We start from the raw sequence: 24800 nt of genomic DNA on the forward strand, positions 1-24800 counted from the left end.
AATACACTTCACACAACATACAATTTTCTATAGCAAGCCCCCAAAAAACAGTACATATCACAAACATCCCATGCATGTCTTCCCTCTGCAAAATAAATGACATTCAGTATCATTTACTTTAATCCCCCCCCCCCATAACATAGTTGTCACGGTAGCTTGTGACAGGGTATAATATACACCAAAATATCTGGGTTGAATTGAACACGACTTAGATATAATAAATATAGTTTATTCCTTAAAGAAGGAGAACACACAAGATGATACAAATAACAGGCAAGAAATAGACACTTACTTAAGGGTTGGACAATGAAGAAATCAGGTACAGGATTGGCAATTCATTCAGCAATACAGGTTCAGATGAAGACATCACAAAAAAGCATGAAAGACACTGGGCATAGAGCTTTACACACGTTTATATGGAGTTTCACTCCTATACTCGGGCATTGAGTGCAAGTCATTGGAGGACAATTATCTGCACCCAATCCCTCCTTGACACCACACTTGAGATGCACAGTAATACCTGCCCACTGGGTGGATATTATTCTAATCAGGGGCTTATTTCCTTAGCCCCCCTCCCACAAGACTGGCATCTGAAAGTCTGCTTGGGATAGGAAACCCTTTGTCCCAAGGTGTGAAACACAACACTTATCATAAAGTACCCACGTCCTGCTTTCCTTTGTGCTAGCATACACAAGCAGGGTGGGGGAGTCTTTGACCAGGGGGTTTATCGTAGACCACTTGTCTCCCCTCTGAGCATTAACATACCATATGGGCGCTAGCCTTCCCGGGCTTTAACCCTGGACCAAAAATACAATACATTCTTTAATATTTACACATATTAAAATAATCCGTTCTGTGGGTCTGAGCGGGCTGAAATTTGCCAGGTCCTCATGTCGGAGGACCTTTGCCATAATGGCCAAATATCAGCCTTCCACGACCCCCAGAACCGGAGATATAAAAAAACAAGTTAAAATCCCCTATTAACTTTAATGCAGGATTCTCCGCTATGAGCTAAAGAAATCACAGCGTTTCACTCTCCTATTGAAATCAATGGGCTCCGCCGCTATAGGCTTTCAATGGAGCAACTCCGCCATTGAAGACAATGGGGAAATCACAATTTTCACATTTGCCCACACTCCGTCTGGTTGATTGGAGAGGGCTGGAAATGGCCATGCAGTCATGCCGGAACAGTGACTACATGCGACCAAAATCCCAGCCCTCTGGTACTCACAGAACCGGAGATATAGGCTTACACTTTTCACTTTCGGACTTAGCCATTTCAAAGCCACGTGGCTTTCCTCCATTAGAATCAATATGGCCGGTGCCTCCATAGGAAATGCATGGGCCGGCACCGCCATAGGATTCAATGGGACCTCCGCTCCCATTAGTCAATGGCGCGACCCTCGTGGCGAGCGCGACCCTTTATGGGGGTCCTTCATTCTCGGACCCGGTGGTGGTCGAGTGTGGGGGTTCCTAGGGTCTAGGGGCAAAAAGAATTTTATTCCTGGGTGCCCTAGAACCTAAGTTTCCCACGCCAAGTGTGATTGAACTTGACCTAATGTGATCAATGCTCTTTTTTAGACAATGTATCCGCTTCTGTGGTCTGCGGTTTGGATGGCTGCACACCCGTTCCTAGAGGTCAGCGTCGAGGAATCCCCATTGAAATGAACGGCTTCATGCACTTACAATGGGGAGCCGCCGCTCCTCCTCTCGGGCGCCACCTGCAGGTCTTCTGATGAAAATGGGCCCAAATCGCCAGTTTCCCCGTAGGATCGTATGGAGCTGCAACGGCGACCTATGGGGAGCTGCAAAATGAAGCCTGCAAAGGCGGGAACATGGAACAAAGCGCTATAATCACTCCTTAACTATTAACCCTTTCCCTCTCGCATCGATCCCAGTGTATGTGTTGGTGCAGACACTGGAATGGGAACATTACATATTTACAGGGGAATACACATTTGGGTGCTGAAGCAGGGTAAAAACACATTACTGGACCGCAGTCCAGTTAACCCCTTGCCTCCCAAGTGAGAGCAGGGGGTGGTCAAATGGGGTGTAACCCCTTTAATGCCGGGCCAAACCCTCTCCCTTGACAATGGTATAATCTACCATGAATGGTATGCAGGAAGGAAACGCCCTTTTTCTTTTTAACAGTGAATGCCCATAGCTGTGTAACATGCATTAAAACTGTGCGGCACATTAACCATACCTGCATAATACTGACTGACTGACCTCAGGACACCACATAAAGGTTAGTAAAGTTTCAGGTAAAGAAACAAAAAAGATCGCAGGGCCCAGCAAAAAGCAAAACAGAAAAAGAAAGGTAGTGCACTTGATGCCAGAAAGCAAACATGCATTTAACTTACACAATAGTACAAGCAGCCCTGTCACACTCCTCAGGCTGGATTAATCACTAAATCCCTTCCCACATCCCCACATACATGCGGTCTCTCCCCTGTGTTTGTCCTATTGTGTATGTTCAGGCTGGATAAGTCACTAAATCTCATCCCACATTCCCCACATGCATGCGGTCTTTCCCCTGTGTGTCCTCTTGTTTGTGTTCAGGTGGGATAACTGACTAAATCCCTTCCCACATTCCCCACATACAGTTGTGTGAAAAAGAAATTACACCCTTTTTGAATTCTATGGTTTTACAAATCAGGACATAATAACAATCTGTTCCTTAGCAGGTCTAAAAATTAGGTAAATACAACCTTATATAAACAAAAACACATGACATATTACACTGTCATGATTTATTTAACAAAAGTAAAGCCAAAATTGAGAAGCCATGTGTGAAAAACTAAGTACATCTTATGATTCAATGGCTTGTAGAACCACCTTTAGCAGCAATAACTTGAAGTAATCGTTTTCTGTATGACTTTATCAGTCTCTCACATCGTTGTGGAGGAATTTTGGCCCACTCTTCTTTACAACGTTGCTTCAGTTCATTGAGGTTTGCGGGCATTTGTTTATGCACAGCTCTCTTAAGGTCCAGCCACAGCATTGCAATCAGGTTGAGGTCTGGACTTTGGCTGGGCCACTGCAACACATTGATTCTTTTCTTTTTCAGCCATTCTGTTGTAGATTTGCTGGTGTGCTTGGGATCATTGTCCTGTTGCATGACCCAATTTCGGCCAAGCTTTAGCTGTCGGACAGATGGCCTCACATTTGACTCTAAAATACTTTGGTATACAGGAGTTCATGGTCGACTCAATGAATGCAAGGTTCCCAGGTCCTGTGGCTGCAAAACAAGCCCAAATCATCACCCTTCCACCACCGTGCTTGACAGTTGGTATGCGGTGTTTGTGCTGATATGCTGTGTTTGGTTTTCGCCAAACGTGGCGCTGTGCATTATGGCCAAACATCTCCACTTTGGTCTCGTCTGTCCAAAGGACATTGTTCCAGAAGTCTTGTGGTTCAATGCAACTTTGCAAACCTAAGCCGTGCTGCCTTCTTTTTAGAGAGAAGAGGCTTTCTCCTGGCAACCCTTCCAAACAAACCATACTTGTTCAGTCTTTTTCTAATTGTACTGTCATGAACTTTAACATTTAACATGCTAACTGAGGCCTGTAGAGTCTGAGATGTAACTCTTTGTTTTTTTGCCATTTCTCTGAGCATTGCATGGTCTGACCTTGGGGTGTATTTGCTGGGACGTCCACTCCTGGGAAGATTGGCAACTGTCTTGAATGTTTTCCACTTTTGAATAATCTTTCTCACTGTAGAATGATGGACTTTAAATTGTTTGGAAATGGCTTTATATCCCTTCCCAGATTGATGGGCAGCAACAATTGCTTCTCTAAGATCATTGCTGATGTCTTTCCTCCTTGGCATTGTGTTAACACACACCTGAATGCTTCTGACCAGCAAACTGATAAAACTTCGTCTTTCATAGAGGTGGTCACACTTGCTGATGATCAATTAATCAAGGGCATTTGATTAGCAGCACCTGTCTGCTACTTAGCATCTTAATTCCTATGGAAGCAGTAAGGGTGCACTTAGTTTTTCACCCATAGCTTCTCCATTTTGGCTTTATTTTGTTAAATAAATCCAAACACTGTGTAATATGTCATGTGTTTTTGTTCATCTGAGGTTGTATTTACCTAATTTTTAGACCTGCTAAGGAACATACGATTGTTATTATGTCGAAATATATGTAAAACCATAGAATTCAAAGAGGGTGTACTTTCTTTTTCACACATTTGTACATGCGGTCTCTACACTGTGTGTGTCCATGCTGGATGGCACATTAAATCCCTTCCCACATTCATGCAGTCTCTCCCCTTTGTGTGTCCTTTTGTGTATGTTCAGGTGGGATAACTGAATAAATCCCTTCCCACATTCCCCACATACATGCGGTCTCTCTCCTGTGTGTGTCCTTTTGTGTATGTTCAGGTGGGATAACTGAATAAATCCCTTCCCACATTCCCCACATACATGGGGTCTCTCCCCTGTGTGTGTCCTCTTGTGTGTTTTCAGGCTGGATGAGTCACTAAATCCCTTCCCACATTCCCCACATACATGCGGTCTCTCCCCTGTGTGTGTCCTCTTGTGTGTGTCCAGGTTGTATGACACATTAAATCCCTTCCCACATTCCCCACATACATGTGGTTTCTCTCCTGTGTGTGTCCTCTTGTGTGTGCTCAGGTTGGATAAATAACTAAATCCCTTCCCACATTCCCCACATACATGCGGTCTTTCCCCTGTGTGTGTCCTTTTGTGTATGTTCAGTTGGGATAACCGACTAAATCCCTTCCCACATTCCCCACATAAATGTGGTCTCTCCCCTGTGTGTGTCCTCTTGTGTGCATCCAGGCTGAATGACACACTAAATCCCTTCCCACATTCCCCACATACATGCGGTCTCTCCCCTGTGTGCGTCATCTTGTGTTTGTTCAGGTTGGATAAATGACTAAATCCCTTCCCACATTCCCCACATACATGTGGTCTCTCCCCTGTGTGTGTTCTCTTGTGTGTGTTCAGACAGGAAATGTCACTAAATCCCTTCCCACATTCCCCACATACATGCGGTCTCTCCCCTGTGTGTCTCCTTTTGTGTATGTTTAGGTGGGATAACCGACTAAATCCCTTCCCACATTCCCCACATACATGTGGTCTCTCCCCTGTGTGTGTCCTTTTGTGTATGTTCAGGTGGGTTAACTGACTAAATCCCTTCCCACATTCCCCACATACATGCGGTCTCACCCCTGTGTGTGTCCTTTCGTGTATGTTCAAGTGTGATAACTGACTAAATCCCTTCCCACATTCCCCACATACATGCGGTTTCTCCCCTGTGTGTGTCCTGTTGTGTGTGATTAGGCTGGATGACACATTAAATCCCTTCCCACATTCCCCACAGACATGAGGTTTCTCCCCAGTGTGTGTCCTCTTGTGTGTGTTCAGGTGGGATAACTGAATAAATCCCATCCCACATTCCCCACATACATACGGCCTCGCCCCTGTGTGTGTCCTTTTGTGTATGTTCAGGTGGGATAAATGACTAAATCCCTTCCCACATTCCCCACATACATGCGGTCTCTCGTCTGTGTGTGTTCTCTTGTGTGTGTTCAGACTGGATAAGTTACTAAATCCCTTCCCACATTCCCCACATACATGCGGTCTCTCCCCTATGTGTGTCCTCTTGTGTGTGTTCAGGCTGGATAACTGACCAAATCCTTTCCCACATTCCCCACATACATGCGGTCTCTCCCCTGTGTGTGTCCTCTTGTGTCTGTTCAGGCTGGATAAGTCACTAAATCCCTTCCCACATTCCCCACATACATGCGGTCTCTCCCCTGTGTGTGTCCTCTTGTGTCTGGTCAGGCTGGATAAGTCACTAAATCCCTTTCCACATTCCCCACATACATGCGGTCTCTCTCCGGTCTGTGCTGTCTTCTGTAGGCTCGCGTCTGTTAACCAAATCAGACTCTTCCCACTTTCTCCAAGATCTTTTCCTGTGGCAGCTGCTAATATATATATTTTGGAATGAGAAGCAGTTACATTGTTTATTAATTGCCTTGACTGGTTGAAATATGTATTTTCTGTCATATTTATTGGAATGTTGCATGATTGTTCTCTCTTCTTCTTTTCCATATACTCATTTGGGTGTTTGAACTTCAGATGTTTGAGGAGGTAATCCTGACTGCTAAAAGAAACCTTCCAGTGTTGGCATGGGTGGATTTTTGGAGCTTGTCTTTGTACTAGACGAGACAAAAAAGTCACTGTTACACAAACTGTCTTACAAAAGGTCATGCAGGAGAGGTAAGCTGGCATATCCCAAAAGTTCAGGATGAAAGTAAACTGTAGATGTACATTGTAAAAATGAAGGGTTTAGCACAACATGTGCAGCATATGGGCAGGGAGAGTAGATGTAGTGGATCATACATTTAAAGTGGATCATAATATTTCACGATTTCAAAGGAAATCTCACTAGCTGCAAAACACCAATTAAAGTGCAGAAATCTTATCAAATCCTTTGATAGATAGTAAATCGATAGTTTCAGTTGTGAAGGTATAATTAAAAAATGTTAGTACAATGAATAGAATACGTGTCTCATTAGAAGCTCACATATCAGTCACCAGGTGTTCCCGTAACAATACCATGTTCTCTAATAGTTATAAGATGACCCAACTTTATGCTAAATTTCCATTGTTAAATCAGGAACCAAATACAATAATTGTGCATTTTAAAATGTATACATATACAATGGTGGTGGGGACAATGCAAACACAAAAACGATGCAAAATCATGGAATGTGATTTCAAAAAAAGGAATGTGATTGCCTCCCTTTAAGGTGACTTCCCAGCACCCAAAAAAGGGCATTCATCACATGGTACATCCACCAACTCCCTTCATTACATTAGTCGTTAGCCACTGAGGGGGGTTATTAATGTATTTTAATATTGTTGATGTATTTATTACTGGGTTACCATTTATCGCCAATGTGGATATCTGGGAACTTCATTGAGAGGGCCTAGTTATCCACACTGATAATCAATGGTTTTATGTGTAAAATGTATTTTGCATGTTCTTTTTTTATTTTGTTTTAAACGAGTATATATTGTTTGTTAATATTTAAAACCATATTTGTCTAATAGGGATATTGGGCATTAGTCTAGAAGGGAGAGGAGGTAGGGGTTGTGAGTGATGATGGTTGTTGCCACAGGGTGAGTGGTTAGGCTTCCCGTGGGGGGTGGGAGTGGTGGTGACAGCGGTTAACCCCTTAATTACCTTAGCGACTAGAATGGCAATGCTTTACTGGCCACTAATAGGGTCAGGTAATGTTTTTTTAAATAAAGTATTAACCCATTTGGTTCCTGTTGCATACCTTGGTAACCACATGCATGAAATGGATTAATGTTATTTTGATCATAGATTTCTGTAATAATAGACATTACAGAAGCCTATGATAGAAATATTAACCCAATGTGGTATGTAACACATTAACGGTCGCGTTAATTCCCATATCGCGAGATTGGCCCAAATATCGCACCCAGTAAATTATTACCACAAACTTGATATATACCACCTTAAAATTGCGGTAATAACACCCGTTAGTTTATTATTTCCCAGGGTGCGATATTAACTCAACTTTAACAGAATTTGATGCATCTGAGCCGTAGTGTTTTGTTTATGCCTTCGTGACAAACCAAGAACTAATCATTGTTTACTAGCCACTAAGGTGGCAAAGTGGGGTAGGTAGTGTAATGTAATGTTTATATTATCTCCTGTGTGGTCAGCTAGTCATGGAAACCGATGACTAGTTGACCCAGGGACTACTAAGGGGTTAATATGCATTGTAATGTATTTTAACAACTATTTTATCATCTATTCCATGTTGGTTTAGCTCATCTTGTCTATGTATATAAGGGTAGAAGTGAGAAAACTGGTGCTTCAAGAGTTAATTGTATCCATATAATGTCATAAACTTTGTATCAATACCCTGGATATGACTTTGGATACATAGTATTATTATTTAAATTGTTTATTATTTAGTAAGGATTTTGATCATAGAGTATTATTGTTTTTTATAAAATAATTTTTTTGTTCTATTTTTTTTCTTTTTCTCTTTATTTATTATCTTTATCTGTGTACCATATTGCTTGTTTTTAATGGTTCTTCTTGCATTTGTTTCATTTGCATAATAGATACCAGTGTGGGAGTTGTTTATATACTTGCTCTCCAGGTATAGATCTCCTTAAGTGCTCCCTGATGCTATGTACAAGATTGTGCCCCTCCATGCATAGTTTGCATGGCTGGTAGAATTAGGATGACAGGGCGCTTTCACCGATCCATAGATATGGTTTGTTTAAATGAAATTATTCAATAAAGTTTGATTTGTTAAAATTTGTGAATATCCAACCAGAGCTGCTGCTATCTCCATTCACGGAACAGCGCAAAGCTTATTGGTCAGTGACGCGTGACGTCACCCACTGACGCGAAAATGTAAACACAAAAATGCTGGTTTTAACTGTTGTGAATGACACCTTGATAAAGGGTGCGTGAGCCCGAAGCGCGTAGGTGCGTTATTGTTTTATCGAGGGTCCTATGTGATCCAATAAAATCTTTCTAATTTTATTAATGTGAAAATACTCCTTACAATTTTGGCAGTGCTCTGCCTTGTTTCTATTTTCCTATGTATATAATGGGCAGTATAGTGGCCATTATAGACATAGGAAAAACAGGAACTTGATGAATGGCAGTTTTTACTTGAAAATGTGGTATTATGCATTTTTTGTATCGGATCTGATGCTTTTAACGAGTCCGATAAAAAGTACTTTATTTATACAAACCAAGAACTAACCATGCTTTACTAGCCACAAAGGTGGCAAAAGGGGGTAGATAGTGTAATGCCATGTTTATATTATCCGCTTTGTGGTCAGCTAGTCATGGAAACCGATAACTAGTTGACCCGTGGACTACTAAAGGGTTAATATGTACAGTATTTTAATAACTATTTTATCATCTATTGTTTTAGCTTATCTTGCCTATGTATATAATGTGCAGTATATTGGCCATTATAGACATAGGAAAGACAGGGCTAACGCCAGCCTGGAGTATGTGATAAAATATTTGCGGTATTTCTGCCGTTCATCCCGTTCTGATAAATATCGGAACTTTATGTATGGCAGTTTTTACTTGAAAATGTGATATTATGCCTGTTTTGTATCGGATCTGATGCTTTTAATGGGTCCCATAAAAAGTGCTTTCATTTTGGCGCTGCAACGCGGATTCATTGCACGACAAGGCACTTTTTTTATGGGCGGTAATATGGCATTTTTGTTTAATGCAGCTTGATGTATCTGGACCTTTGACTCGTCAGGTTTAGTGATATTAAGTTCTAGTTGACCAGTAATGGTGTATGCAGATCTATCACTATTTGCAATTTAACATCAGTAATAAGACAATAGAGATGTAAAAACCACGTAACACACATATTCCTGATTACCTTGTGCTGGCAGGTTACTTTTCCATAGTGTATCCCCTTGATACCAAGCTCTTTCCCATATTCATCTGCATACCAGACCAGGAGCTGTGTGTGTGGGGGGAGGTGTGTGCAGGTTCTGTAGTAGATTTTCCTGTGGTACTGGAACGCCACAAGGTTCTGTTCTTCCTCGTTTCTCGCACAATTTACAAACCTAAAATTGGGACAGTTAGTGAGGTCTCAAAGTAATGTCTTTTTTATAATGGAAGAGCTGAAAAAAGATACAAGTTGTTAAAAATGTGACTTGTCGGGAGGCGCATGCGCGATGGTGAGGTGGGTAGCAGCTTAAGCTGAGAGCTCCCGCCCCCGCCGCACGAAGCAACAAAAACACAGCTTTTAAAATAAACTTTTGCCCGAGAAAATATCACCCAACAACCGGGGAATAACCCAGGATGGCCCCGCAATCCACGAAAAAGAAATCAACCGGCGATATGCGCAAATATGTGAGCCGGGCCGCAACGCGGGGGGCCGAGGCAGACATGGCGCTGGGCTCTGCAGCGGGATCCGTATCCGAACGAGAGGAGGAGATAGAGGACACGGCGAGCCAACTCCCGGTGCGAAGATGCGACTTCGACCGGCTCTACAACAACATGAAGTCGCTCTTCCGCGCCGAAATCCAGGAGCTCAAAAAAGAAGTTCAGGGCCTGGGAGAACGCACAGGAGCATTGGAGGATAATATGGCGGCCTCCAACACCGCGGCGAAAAAGGCAGAGAAGAGGGCAAATCACCTGCAGGCCCAAATAGCAGAGCTGGCAGAGAGGCAAGAAGACTCTGAAAACAGAGATCGTAGAAGTAACCTCCGCATCAGAGGCATCTCCGAGGACATGACGGACATTAAAGAGTATATCACCCGCTGGTTGTCTGTTTTATTGCCAGCGGTGCCCGCGGCGGAGCTGGCAATGGACCGCTGTCACCGGGCCCTCCGGAGCCGGCCGGCGGCCTCCGACCAACCGAGAGACGTAATAGCACGGATGCACTTCTACAGCACCCGGGAAGCAGCACTCCAATCAGCCCGGGGCCCTGGGACATGCAGCTTTGAGGGAGCCTCCCTCCAACTGTTCCAGGACCTTTCTCCTATTACCCTGGCCCGCCGAAAGAAACTCCAACCAGTCACAAAACTACTGCGGGACAGGGCAATAAGATACAGATGGACCTTCCCATTTGGACTGCTGGTCCTGCGAAATGGGAAGGCCATCTCTATGAAAGAGCCAGAGGAAGTGGAGGAAGTGGAGTGGAGGAAAACTCATAAAAGTGGAGTGGAGGACGGTCCTGCACCAACCAACAGGAGAGATCAGAGTCCACCCGTGGAATGGCAAAAAGCCTCCAGCCCTAAAACACATAAGAATCGGGCGATGGAAGACAAGGAGTAAAAAAGCACCCTAACAGTGACAGTTTACTCAGTTTAGTTGGCCACAGTTGAGCCTCGGTTTTCTCCCAATATGGCGCCAGAACTATCCTACAGCTGATATAAAATGTGCAGCAGGCTTCCCAGCAAAGAACAGAGGCTCCTGAAAAATCACACCAAAACAAACAACATAAGAGGTGCCGAAGCGGCCTAAACTTACCTGTTGTTCCAGTGGCCACGAGGAAAAAAAGGATACCCGGAAACCACCGTGACACGCAGGACCCAGAAGATGGCGACGCCAGGCCGCGTGGAGAGATCCACAACACCTACCGGATGCAGAAGCCGTTTCGGCGGGAAGAGAGCGCAAGAAGACATCCGCTTCTTCCGATGTCCGGCGACTTAATGGCGGCGACCGGAAGGACGTCACCGGAAGTAGAGGGACGGCCATCTTGGATGGGGCACACAATACCCGGCACCGGAAGTGCCAAACACTGCCACAGCTTCAGGAGGCCTGCCTTCGCCATAGCCGGACCGGATGCTCCTTGCCCCAACAGTGGGGGTTATGGACGGGAGGTGACAACTAAGACACCTTCTACAATGGATGGATCTTTCCCCCCCCCCCCCATCCCATAAGTCTCCAAGACATGCGCGCATTAAGTTAACATAGGAGGTATGAGCACCCAGCCCTCTGTTGCGCTTAGGCAAGCGGGTCAGACCCACAGGACACGGTCGAGATAAGAAGATCACAAATACAGATAGGGACGGGGACACCCCTGCCCGACACCCCCTAGGGGGTACTTTCAAGACCAGGTCCGGCACTCAAGCCTGTCAGCAGCTCTCCCATACCCCCCCCATACCACTCCCTCACTACCCCCCCTCCTCCCCCCCCCCTAACCCATAAGTCTTCAAGAAATGCGCGCATTAAGTTACTGTAGGAGGTATGAGCACCTAGCTCTCTGATGCACTTAGGTAAGCAGGTCAGACCTACAGGGCAAGGTCGAGTTAAGGAGATCACAAATGCAGGTAATGAGGGGGACACCCCTGCTCGACACCCACCAGGGGGTACTTTCAAGACCAGGTCCTGCACTTAAGCTTGTCAGCAGCTCTCCCACCCCCCCCCCATACCACCCCCCCCCCTTCCCCTTCAGCTCCCCCTCCCTCCCCCTATTCCCCTTCCCCTCCCCACCATTTCCTCCCCCCCCCTCCACTCCCCCCCCCCCACCTCCCCAGCACTCCCCCCACCTCCCCTCCCCACCCCACTTCCCCCCCCACCTCCCCTCCCCTTCCCCCCCCCCACCTCCCCCCCTTCTCCCCCCACCTCCCTCCCCCCACCCCCCTCCATTTCCCCCCTCCCCATTCTCCCCCCCCCCCCACCTCCCCCTCAGCCAGGGTGATGGCACAAGTTAAGGGAGAATACGTTTTTGTTGTTGTTTATTATGCTATTAAAAAATTACCTGTTCAAAGGCGGAGGCGGGTAGCGCTACGCCCACCGTCGACATGGGACTCCAAGCGGGATCCTGGGATTCAGCCCCAGGGAGACCCGCACAAGACCCCACTGGGCCAGTACATTTGGATCAGGAACCCACCCCCATCGGAGGAGGCGGGGAGCCCAGGACCGGACCCCCAGAAGGGGCAGCCATGGTACCCAGGGAGGTTCACTCTCATGGGGTCACCAAATGTTTTTTATGTTGTTGTCTCATTGTTTCTTGTATACCCCTTGTGTTTGTTCCTTATTGTTTCCCCCCCTCCCAGGCCAAAGACACACGAGATCACACGCTAAGCTCCCGACGTCTTCAGACAACTAGACAACATGGGATCATCATCCAGACCACCACCGCAGAGACTCGCACAAGAAGCACCAATGGGTAGGGACCTCACAGTCATATCACACAATGTAAAGGGGTTTAACAGCCCCCAAAAGAGACGAATGGACATGACTGACTACAAACGACTGAACCCGGACATTATCCTTTTACAAGAAACACACTTTTCCCGACGCCATTCCCCTAAATTTATAGACAGTAGATACCAGACCTGGGTGGCAGCCTCAGCCAATAAGAAAAAGAGAGGAGTTGCAATCCTGTTGCACAACCGTCTATCAATAGATATAAAAATCACAAAGAAGGATGCTAACGGTCGGTTCATAATAGTGGTTGGGACCATCCGTGGCCAACCACTTACCGTAGCAAACGTCTATGCCCCTAGCGACCGTGCAGACTCTTTCTTTGATCGTTTTTTCACGACCTTACAAAACATAGCACAGGGTGCTATAATTTTAGGAGGGGACTTTAATCACACTCTCGACCCACACACAGACAGATGCACTATAGGCGGACAAAAAAATCCACAGGGTAGAGCTGCCTGGATCAGGGGCCTCCGGGCCAATAGCCTGGTTGATATCTGGCGCGAGCAACACCCAGGGGAAAGAGAATACACATTTTACTCCCACCCACATGACCGATACAGCAGGATAGATTACCTCTTTGTGACCAACAGAATGGTTCCGCAGATCGCCCACACGGGAATCCATGATATTTCATGGTCGGATCACGCACCAGTAGAGCTGCGGTGCACTGATTTTGTCCTGGAAAGGCCCGGAGCGACATGGAAACTCAATGAGTTCTTAATTAAAATCCCCGAGGTGGCACAATCAATAGGGGGAAAGATCAGGGCCTATTTTGACGAGAACATGGGTAGCGTGGGGCATCTCAGTCTACCCTATGGGAGGCCCATAAGGCGACACTTCGAGGAGAACTCATAGGGATCGCAAGTAGACGGAAGAAAGAAAGGGAAAAAAAGATTCACACTTTACAATCAGATCTAAAAACCCTCTCCGCTCTACACAAACAAAATAAACAAGCACAGACCCGTAAGGCATGGCTGGATACCAAAACGCAACTAAATTTGCTGATGGCCTCCCGAGCTGAGAAGGAGTTGACCTGGTCCAAACGGAAATTTTATGAACGCACCAACAAGCCAGATACCCCGCTTGCCCGCAAACTCCGTAACATGAGTAGTAATTTCCATATACAGTCAATTCGAACTAGTAAAGGTGGCCTCACTTCTGACCCTAAACAAATTGTTGAAGAGTTTAAAACATACTATGAGACCCTATATGATGGGGCAAAGGTCTCCCATTGCGAGACCACTCATAGGCAGCTGAAGACGTTCTTGAAAGAGGCGAATCTGCCGAAACTGAGCAGAATGGAAAGGGACGCGCTACAGGTAGATTTTTCAGGTGAGGAAATATCTGAGGTAATCAAATCACTGAAGTCATCGAAGGCCCCAGGCCCCGATGGTTTCTCTAACTTATACTACAAAAAGTTCCGGAAATTGCTAGTACCTCACCTGACTAGGTTATATAACTCATTCTTAGACGGTGCCCCTATCCCTGGCCAAATGCTCCAAGCGTCTATATCAGTGATCCCCAAACCAGGGAAGGACCCAGCCGATTGTAAGAGTTACGCCCGATCTCGTTGATCAATTCCGACACTAAAAAAAATTCTAAACTACTGGCAAACCGCCTAAACACGGTGATGCCAAAGCTGGTCCACCCAGATCAAGTAGGGTTCATCTGCGGGAGGCAAGCGGCAGATAATACTAGACGGATCATAGATTTAATTGATTTGGCCCAAAAACAGAATAGCCCGTCTATGGCACTTAGCTTAGATGCCGAAAAAGCCTTTGACCGAATTGATTGGCCCTACCTCATGGAGACGCTTGGGGAGTTCGGTGTAGGAGGGAGAATGTTGGGCGCCATTCTAGCTCTGTATCATGAACCGAAGGCGAAGATCCGGCACCAGGGCTTCCCCTCGGAGGAATTCCCGATACGGAGTGGCACTAGACAGTTCTGTCCCCTGTCCCCACTACTATTCGCTTTATGCATAGAGCCCTTGGCGGCACATATCCGTAATAACCCAGATATAACAGGTATCCAAATTCGAGACCAGTCACACAAGGTGGCCCTGTATGCAGACGACATTATCCTAATGTTATCAAAGCCCCTTACCTCCCTGCCAAACGTCTTCAGCCTGCTAGATAAATTTAATAAGATCTCGGGGTTCAAAATTAACCAAACTAAGTCAGAAGCTCTAAATTTAAACCTGCCAAAGGCTACAGCAAGACCTTTTTTATTGTTGTTAACCCTTGTTGGCATACACTCCTTTTGGTCATCTGGGAAATGGGGAGAGGAGACACTCACACACTACACCCATCGGGGGACAATTCTGCTGAGACAACCCAGACACCATCCATACAGGACATCACCCTCTGAGGACAAGGACTCACATCAGGCCGTGTGAGTTTTATGTATATTGAGACTCCAGCATATGAGTCTGTAATAAATCCACTAAAGTCAGCGTTGAGGGAGAGATACCACACAAGCCCGTGTGAGTCACTGAATCCATAATTTTATGTATTCTTTGATTAGTTAAAGTGGAAAACCAATTATCAACACCTCCAGCATTATCCTCCTCCTTGCTTCCACCCCCTGCCCTTCCCCCTTTCCCCACCCACCCCCCCCCTCTTCCCCCATCCCCCACATGTGTATCTAATACACTGAGATTTTAATTCTTTTTTATCCATATTTCATTCGGTTCCATCGACATCGGGAGGCCCATGAGGTTTGCGCTGACTATCTTCACACTACAACTGCCACGCTAAGAAGGAGACGGGATTCCCTTCTCCGAAGTCAAGCAGCAACCAGGAAATCATCAAAAAAGGGCCAGTATATATTTTTATATACTCTTTTACACTTCGTACACAATCACATATCTATATTCCAATTTATTTGAATAGCTTAGGCGTTGCAGCACTTTCTCCGCCACAAATCATAGGGAGCGCCCCAGTTCAAACAACCTAAAGGCTACAGCAAAACTGATAGAACTAAATTTTAACTTTAAATGGCAAGCCTCCTCTATTAAATACCTAGGGGTAAATATCACCAAAGAATATAGCGCCTTATATAAAGCCAATTACCCCAGGCTAATAAGGACCCTGATGGAGGATCTCAGACTCTGGTCAGGCTATGCAATCTCCTGGATCGGCAGGATCCAATGCCTCAAAATGAACCTCCTCCCCAGAATCCTGTACCTATTTCAGACCCTCCCGGTGCAGGTGGTCAGGGCTGACATCCTCCGCTTGCAGTCCTCTATGGTGAAATTCGTCTGGGGTAATAAAAAACCACGTATCAAAGCTAGTATATTAATTCGCCCAACACTACGAGGAGGACTTGGGGTACCTTGCTTGATGGCCTATTTCCGAGCAGCACAATTGACTCAAATTGTACAGTGGCACATGCCGCCGGTTCTCCGGAGGTGGGTGGAACTGGAAAGAGAATGCAGCTCCCCTGTAGAGTTACAGGACTTAATTTGGCTTCCAAAACGGGTACAAAAATCCTTAGGGATACCGCTTGCGGCAATGAGGAGCTCGTTGGCAGTTTGGGGGGACACCAGATTCAGATGTGCTCTTACCACTCAGCACACATATATGACCCCGTTTGTAGGGAACCCTGATTTCGCTCCGGGCATGCCAGGTGGAGACCTGGGGGCCTGGAAAAGAAAGGGCCTCACGAGGCTTCTACATCTGAAAGGTAGCCCACTATTAAAATCATTCGACCAAATTAAATCTGAAACCGGGATACCAAACTCCGAATTCTTTAGATACCTCCAGATTAGAGCCTTCTACAACAAAATCCCTAAACGCCCTCGGCGTACCAATTTCGAGCAGCTGTGTTCGAGAGGTACGGACACTTCGGGACTTACTTCTACGATCTATAGAGCGGTAGTCTGTCCTGGGTCCACAGACGACACCAAGTTGAACTACAGACGGGCATGGGAAGCTGACTTAGGGGAGACTTTAGAAGACGACGACTGGGACTCTATAGTGCTGGCAGCGGCTAAAAGCTCGATCTGCACAACCTTGAAGGAGAATGCATATAAAGTCCTCATGAGGTGGTACCTCACCCCAATACGATTAGCAAAGTTTGTAAAAGGTTACCCCCCACTGTGTCCCAAACAGTGTGGGGAACAAGCAGACTTGCTGCACATGCTGTGGGGTTGCACCAAAGTGGCACCTTTATGGGAGGAAATCCAAAATTGGCTAGAGAGAATTCTCGGACGTCCGGTCCCCCTGGACCCATGGCTGTTCCTGCTGGGCAGGCGCAGGCGGGGGCTAGGCAGACCGGCACAAAAACTGATTGCACATTTTGCAACAGCCATGAGGTGCGAACTTGCAGCTTTGTGGAAGCAACCAGACTTACCCACGATGATGAAAATTCGGAACAGAATCTGGTACGTTTGCCGGATGGAACAATTGACGAGTTTGGTCAATGACACCGGCACAAATTTCCTAAAAATATGGGCCCCTTGGCTAGACCAATCAGACATCCCAGGGGTGAATGCCACCAACATTCTGCTGTGATAACAAGAAATGCACTCTCCTCCGGGGCAGCGGCACGGACAGTGACAAAATAGAGCACCGATAGGGCAGACGTACGATGACTGTGAGAGGGCTAGCAGTCGACTCCCACAGAACAAGCACAATGCCGGTGGACCCAGAACACAGTGTGGAGATACGCCTTTCCTGGCCTTCCTCGAATCCCCCCCCCCCTCCTCCTCCCCTGGGTTTGTCTTGTATGTCTCGTATGTCAGTTACCTTTCTTCTTCTTGCTTTTCTTTTCCCCCATTGTACGTCAATATTTGTAACAGTTGATATTGAAAAACAAAATGTTGGGCACGGGGGCACTCATGCATGATAATGGGTTGTCAGACAATATGTGAACTGTACCTTGTCCCAATAAAAACTTTTTTGTTGAAAAAAAAAAAAATTTGACTTGTCTTTTCTTTATTCTCTACAGTTTTTGAGGTGAACAGAAGTTAATGGAGAGCAATGTATATACGATGGATCACTTGTATGTACCCACATTTTGATTGGCATGGGAGCAACAGGCCACACCAGTGACTACTTTCTTATTACTTAAAAAATAAATAAAAACACTGTTGTAATTAAAAAGTCCCCGACAAGATGATACAAGTGACACAAATGTGATTTTTCTTCTAGTGACACTAAACAGAAAGTTGGGTTGATGTAACAAGGTGTTGTAGCAGGAATGTGTTCCATTAGCAACCTGAGCTTATAACATGCCCTGGACTGATTTGGAAACTGGACTATAGAAAAAGCCTTGAGTCACAGTCTAATGAGGCAACAATGTCGGTTTGGGCTTGAAACTCCCGCCTGTCATGGCCACGCCCTCCACACATCCCATCCCTCCACATAGACCACAGATCGCGGATTTTACACATGTACGCGCCGCTAGGCAGTCAGACGCGCGTGCAGCAGTGACCACTGGGGCCGTAGAGGGGTGAGGAGTTCCGAGCCGCGCTGACGCTGAGGCTCGCCTGCTGAAATCTGCGCGATTTCATGCCCATGCAGGCGAGACAGCGGGCGCGATCGGAGGCGAGGGGAGACTGAGGGAGGCGGGCAGTGATGTCGCTGGGCCAATCGCCCGCGACGCACTGACGTCGATGTCACGGCGCCGACATCACAGCGCCGTGACGTTGACGCAGCTCCGCGCTGATTGGATGTTTTCAGCCGACAGCGCGCTGAAAAACAGCTTGGCGCTTGGCTGAAAACTCCAGCGCCTCAGCATGCCTGCGGACGCTCGCGTGAGCCCCCTCTAAAGGCATCCTCATTGAGGATGCAGGGGCTCAGCGCAGAGCGTCCGCACGGCTCAGCACGGCTCAGCACGGCCTGTCCTTCTATGGACTCGGCCTAAGGCTACATACGGGCAGCAATGTTGCTGAACAAGGCTGTGAGAAGAAGACAGGAGTGAGGGGAGAGGTGCAAAGAGCTGCTGTGATCACATGCTCATTGCCATTTACTCGAGTGGTTGTTACAGTGCAATTGAGGCTATTGCACTTTAGTGAATCTAGTGTTTGGTAAACAGAGGCAAAGTGGATAAGGAAAAATAACCACCTGCAGATCAGTACCTGGGAGGCAAATAATGGGAGTGGGAGGAAGGGGGATACAGAACACAAACAGCAATAGAAACACAGTAAGAGAAACCACGTGAGACTGGTAAAATATAGGGCAAATAACTTGAAAAGCTATTTGGGGGGAAAATAAAATGAATATTTCTGTTTCTTCAGTAGTTTCGGGAGGTTTTTGCAAGGATTTGAAAGACAATAAGTGATGGTAATATTCACAGAGTAATAGTCTGGAGAATATAGATTTGGTGACAGCAACCAAACTTATCCATAATGTCAACAGCTGCCTTTGGTTAAATAATCCTTTGAAAAGTGTGGCCCTGCGTTCCTAAGACGGGGAAAGACATGCGTGGGGTGAGAGGAAAAGGAATGCTTAGGATGGCTAGCAAGGAGAAAAGGCCGATTGTACAATCTCTTATAGGTTTGTCATCTCAGGATTTAAACTGAAGCAGAGTAGGAAAATGGTATTTAAAGGGGCAGTCCCCCCAAGAAGAAAGTGAACCAACAACAATGGCATATTTAATAGGTTAAATGTAGCGAATTGTCAAGTAAAAAAAAACATTTAGCAAACAAAAAAACATAACACTTCCATAGAAAACAAAATAATTATAATGCCCTCATTAGTCAAACACATAGCCAGTATGGGTTTTTCAAGAAAAACTCTGAAAGGGTTAAATAGTTTGTCTAACCAGGCTCTATAAAAGCTTGTGTACGACTATAGAGCTCCATTACCCCTGACGAAGTGACGCAGTAAGTCACGAAATGCGTAGGGTGGAACTATCCCTGTCCGTGAGCGGAGGCACCAGGTGTTCGGAGCCCGGCACTGACGTCATCAGGAGAGACAGTGTGAGGAGTCGCAGCCGCAAACGGAGGAGAGCAGTGCAACACTGATCCTAACTGCCAGACACCACTCACGAGGCTCAAACCACGGCGGCAATTTGTGTCGTACAACAAGTGCACTCGCACTGTGAGTGTGTTTTTGAAGTGAAACTTCTTTTGTGGCACCTAGTCCTGATAGAGCAAAACTGGATAGATGGGGGGCGAAATGTGAAACGGAAGTGACGTCACCTAATGGACGCCGCTCCGCTCACACGTCCCCTGTCCCGTCACATGCGGCGGCGGTGACAGCCGCCGGCGCCGCTCCTAATCGCTGCCGCACCCCCCCACACACACCCCCACACACATCCCCCCACACACACCTGGCTGCTGACATATGCAGCGCGCCGTCGCTCCTAACGGCCCAACTGTTCCACGACCGCTGCCATGCCGCGCATGCGCAGTTGTGATGGCGCCGCTGACGGACGCCACATATGCGCAGAAGCGGCTGGCAACGGCGTCGTCCCACCCACACGCTCCTCACGCCCATTGGCAGCGGCGCCATTCAGCCTTCCACTGCCGCGGGCGTTTGCGGGCCCCTTGCGCCCGCAGAAAGCGGTGGCACACGGCGCAAACCCGGGCGCAACCCGCGCGGCACAGGGCCTCGGTCACTCATGCCCGTGCCGGACGCATGTACCCCGCGGGAGGTGTGTGTGCGCAGATTGCGTGCGGGGTGTGTGTGTGCAGATTGCGTGCGGGGTGTGTGTGTGTGTGTCTCTGTGTCTGTGTGTGTGTGTGTGTGTGTGTGTGTGTGTGTGTGTGTGTGTGTGTGTGTGTGTGTGTGTGTCTGTGTGTGTGCGCGCTCAGAATTTGCATAAGGGGGGGGGGGAGAGAGGTGGTGCACAATGTTACACCTAGCCCCTGGCTGCAGCTGGACACACACACACTGACTGACCCACCCACACCCCCCCCCCCACACACTGACTGACCCACCCACACACCCCCACACACACCCCCACACACTGACTGACCCACCCACACCCCCCCACACACTGACTGACCCATCCACACCCCCCCACACACTGACTGACCTACCCACACACTGACTGACCCCCCCACACACTGACTGACCCCCCCCACACACCGACTGACCCACCCACACACCCCACACACTGACTGATCCCACCCACACACCCCACACACTGACTGACCCACCCCCCCACACACTGACTGACCCCCCCACACCCCCCCACACACTGACTGACCCCCCACACCCCCGCACACAATGACTGACCCACCCACACCCCCCACACACTGACTGACCCACCCACACCCCCCCACACACTGACTGACCCACCCACACCCCCCCACACACTGACTGACCCCCCCACACACCCCCAACACTGACTGACCCTCCCACACACCCCCGCACACTGACTGACCCCCCCACACACCGACTGACCCACCCACACATCCCCACACACTGACTGATCCCCCCACCCCCCCCCCACACACTGACTGACCCCCCCACACCCTGAATGACCCCCCCACAGCCCCCCACACACTGACTGACCCCCCCACACCCCCGCACACACTGACTGACCCACCCACACCCCCGCACACACTGACTGACCCACCCACACACCCCCGCACACTGACTGACCCCCCCACACCCCCCCACACACTGACTGACCCACCCACACACCCCCAACACTGACTGACCCACCCACACCCCCCCGCACACTGACTGACCCACCCACACCCCCCCGCACACTGACTGACCCACCTACACCCCCCCGCACACTGACTCACCCACCCACCCCCCCCCGCACACTGACTCACCCACCCACACCCCCACACACTGACTGACCCAACCACACCCCCCCGCACACTGACTGACCCCCCACACACCCCCGCACACTGACTGACCCACCCCCACTGACTGACTGACCCACCCCCACACACACACTGACTGACCCACCCACACCCCCACGCACACTGACTGACCCACCCACACACCCCCGCACACTGACTGACCCACCCACAATTGGGCGAACCGCTCACGTGACCGGCCCTGCGCTCCGGTAAGCGAAGAAACTTAACATTTGTTAAGACACTAGCTTCCGCAGGCGTGCGCGAGCCCCTGCTAAAGCCGCTCTCATTGTGGCTGCAGGGGCTCAGTGCCGGGCAGCAGCGCGCCTCAGCACGGGTCTGCGCCTAAGCGCGGACCATGCCCGAGGCCTAAGGTGTATGGTCTGAGGAGAGGACGTGTCTGTCCTGAAACGCCACGTTTTTGCATATACCTGCTCTGAAGCTTTCATTCCAAATTAAGTTTACTTACCAAAAACCAGTTATTTTAACCCTTTGAGTGACGGAGGGGTCACGTGATCGCTCCCTCACTGATGACAGAACGGACGGGGAGACCCCCTCCCTTCTATCCCACGTAGTGATTGATCTGTCCTGCTCTGCACAGGAGCACAGAATGACATCTTCCCTAGGAAAACCAGCAGGATTACTATGACATAGCTATTACATCATGGGGCCAGACGTGGTGACATAGCAGCTACATCAAAAGGGTTAAATGGGGATTTCATCCTTTACAAGTAGTCCAAGTGATTTCATGTTTTCCTGCCGCTAGGTTGGATTTAAAGCAGCAGTTCAAGCTGCCGTTTGTTTCCCTTCAATGCAATGCAAACACTGACAAGTGATTAGCTAGGTTACCAATCGATCCATTCTCCTGTGATTAATCGGCGAAGATTTGGCTCGAGGGTTCACTAAATCAACCACTGTGTAATGCAGTCAGTGGAACATATATTTATATTCACATACGTTCCCCTGACGTGTGCTCGCTCCCGAGCCCTGGTCCTGTCACATGGGGCTTCTCCAGCAGCAGAATCTCCCTGTCGAAGTAAGTATTGTGACTTGAACTAAACTGGTTCCTGGGATACGGTCAGCCTCTACTATTAATCCAGATATATGCGGGTGGAAAAACCAGAGACACAGGTTTAAACCTCTGTCACTCTGGCCCACAACTGCTATGGATTCTACTATTCTGTTCATCCCACTTAAGTCTACTCAATTATTATTAATAAGCTACCAGATAACCCTTATGATCTAGCCTATGTGCCTTTGTGTCTACACTATCTATAACAGGAGCTATGTCTTTTAGGCACCGTCCATAGAAGGGCAGACCGCGCTGACGCGTCCGGACGCTGAGCGATCAGACTGCCTAAAGACAGTGATCGCGTCTATACAGCGTGGGAGGGGGCGTGCGATGCTCGTAAAATCAGTCAAAACTGATTTCTCGGGAGGTCACGTGAGCGTTTCGCCCAATGAGGGCGAACAAGCTCCGTGACGTCACTGGCCCGCCCATAGACACGCCCCCAAACGGTGCGCGTAAGAAGGCCAGGGAAAGCACCCGCTTTCCCTCAGCCTCCACACGTCTGTTGTGTCTATGGACGCAGCCTAAATCTATATATCCCTAATGGTTTGTAGTTTGCCTTGTTATCTTATGCCCAGATAAATGTGTAATAATGCTGCTTTTGACTGTAAGCTCATAACATTGAACCATCTTTTAACTTGCTCCTTTTCAGCTTAAACCCCTTCGTTTTGGCAGAAAAATCATCTAAGAGAGAAAATATCAGCATGGCAGCTCCCAGCTCTTGAGAATAATTTATAGTAATGAAATATCCATTATGGCACCAATATAGTGCGTACATGTTGCTTAATTTTACTGTTACTTAAGTGTAACTTATGCAATGTGACTTCTCACAGTTCAGCAAGTGTGCTGAGCTGTCCCTGTGTGACTCTCTATTTTGTTATTGGTTTTCCTGGTTGGTTGGCGACGTGACGTCATATGACGCTGAGATGACATCAGATGTCAACAAGGAAGTACTGAGGCTGCAGTGGCTGCCCGGCTGTAAACACAAGTGATGGGTATGAGATGATTGTGTAACCCCTAGGGGTGTATATACTTGTTAGTGTCACTATTGCAGTAAGTCTGAGGAGAGGACGTGTCTGTCCTGAAACGCCACGTTTTTGCATATACCTGCTCTGATGCTTTGAATACAAAGTAAGTTACTTACAGAGAAGGCTCCTGTGTGCTTCCTCCACCATTTCATTTCTTCTTCTCTTTCCCGGAAGTGGAGACACTGACTACATCCAGGTCACAGCTCTGTGTCCTACTGCGCATGCTCACACTAAGGGAATCATGGGAGTTGTAGTTTTTAGACTTCAAAACGGATCAGGTGTCACATACTGTGTAGATTAAAAACAAAGTAACATTTCCCAGGCCCTGTGCTAGCGAAAGATCATTTCTTCTGCATGTAGATGTATATTCTCCTCCCTGTCCTTAATATATTTCAGTAAAGCTGCTTCAGTTCCTCCCTTTTGGCCAGTGTTGATATGAAGGAGGTAACCTGGAAATGACATAACCCCTGAGGCTGTAATACAACTTAAATAACACACACACACGTATATATCCCTCTTTCCCCGTGACCAAGGGAACTACGTGTGCTGAGTACCTGTCTGGCGTACAGGAGGCCAGATCCTCCGCCACTGGGAGCCTGGGATGAGCACGTTCTCTGATGAGTGCCTCCACCTGGGAGGGTTCCTAGCGCAGATGGATAACCCCTCACAGGAACCAATACAAAATATATATAAATATATATATATATATATACATATACATATACATACACAGTGTTCGACAAACCTATACATTTGCACGCCCCGGGCGAGTGGATTTAACATCGTGGCGAGCAGCACACGTGTGATACTAGGTGGCGAGTAGATTTTTTGGTGATTTGTCGACCACTGTGTGTATATATATATATATATATATATATATATATATATATATAATTTGCAAACAAAGATATATGACAGCGCCCCTGTTAACACTCACCTATACCCTGCACAATAAATATCACACTACAGAATAATACACCCAGCACAGATATTTCAATATTTGCAGGAAACTAAGCAAATTGCATTAAGATAGAATATATATATGAGAGAGACACAATAGTATCGTATCAGCAGGCACTTCACTGGCTTGAATAGGGTAGGTGCATGTTCTATAGTGTTGAATAGTGTAGAAAATGGGAAACAAAAACAGCACTCAAAGTAATAATGCAAAAAACAAATATATTAGCGAAAAACAGGCACAAA

The 24800-nt window shown here is 47.4% G+C and overlaps 1 protein-coding gene across 2 annotated transcripts; it reads right to left on the reverse strand.

Annotated features, from left to right (window-relative positions):
* Window positions 1-213: 213 nt before the first annotated feature.
* Window positions 214-23785, reverse strand: LOC142466768 (uncharacterized). 2 transcript variants are annotated; one of them, XM_075572148.1, is made up of 4 exons: window positions 23714-23781; window positions 21970-22122; window positions 9447-9636; window positions 214-6197 (listed from the first exon to the last, which is right to left on the reverse strand). In XM_075572148.1, exon 4 carries the CDS (start codon window positions 6088-6090, stop codon window positions 4192-4194), a length of 1899 nt encoding a protein of 632 aa, XP_075428263.1. In that variant the 5' UTR covers window positions 6091-6197; window positions 9447-9636; window positions 21970-22122; window positions 23714-23781; the 3' UTR covers window positions 214-4191. The 2 variants fall into 2 exon arrangements, with proteins under 2 accessions (XP_075428263.1, XP_075428264.1); XM_075572149.1 differs by lacking the exon at window positions 21970-22122 and having other exon boundaries at window positions 23714-23785.
* Window positions 23786-24800: the final 1015 nt, after the last annotated feature.

Source organism: Ascaphus truei, chromosome 15 (assembly GCF_040206685.1).
Source record: "Ascaphus truei isolate aAscTru1 chromosome 15, aAscTru1.hap1, whole genome shotgun sequence".
Lineage (NCBI taxonomy): Eukaryota > Metazoa > Chordata > Amphibia > Anura > Ascaphidae > Ascaphus > Ascaphus truei.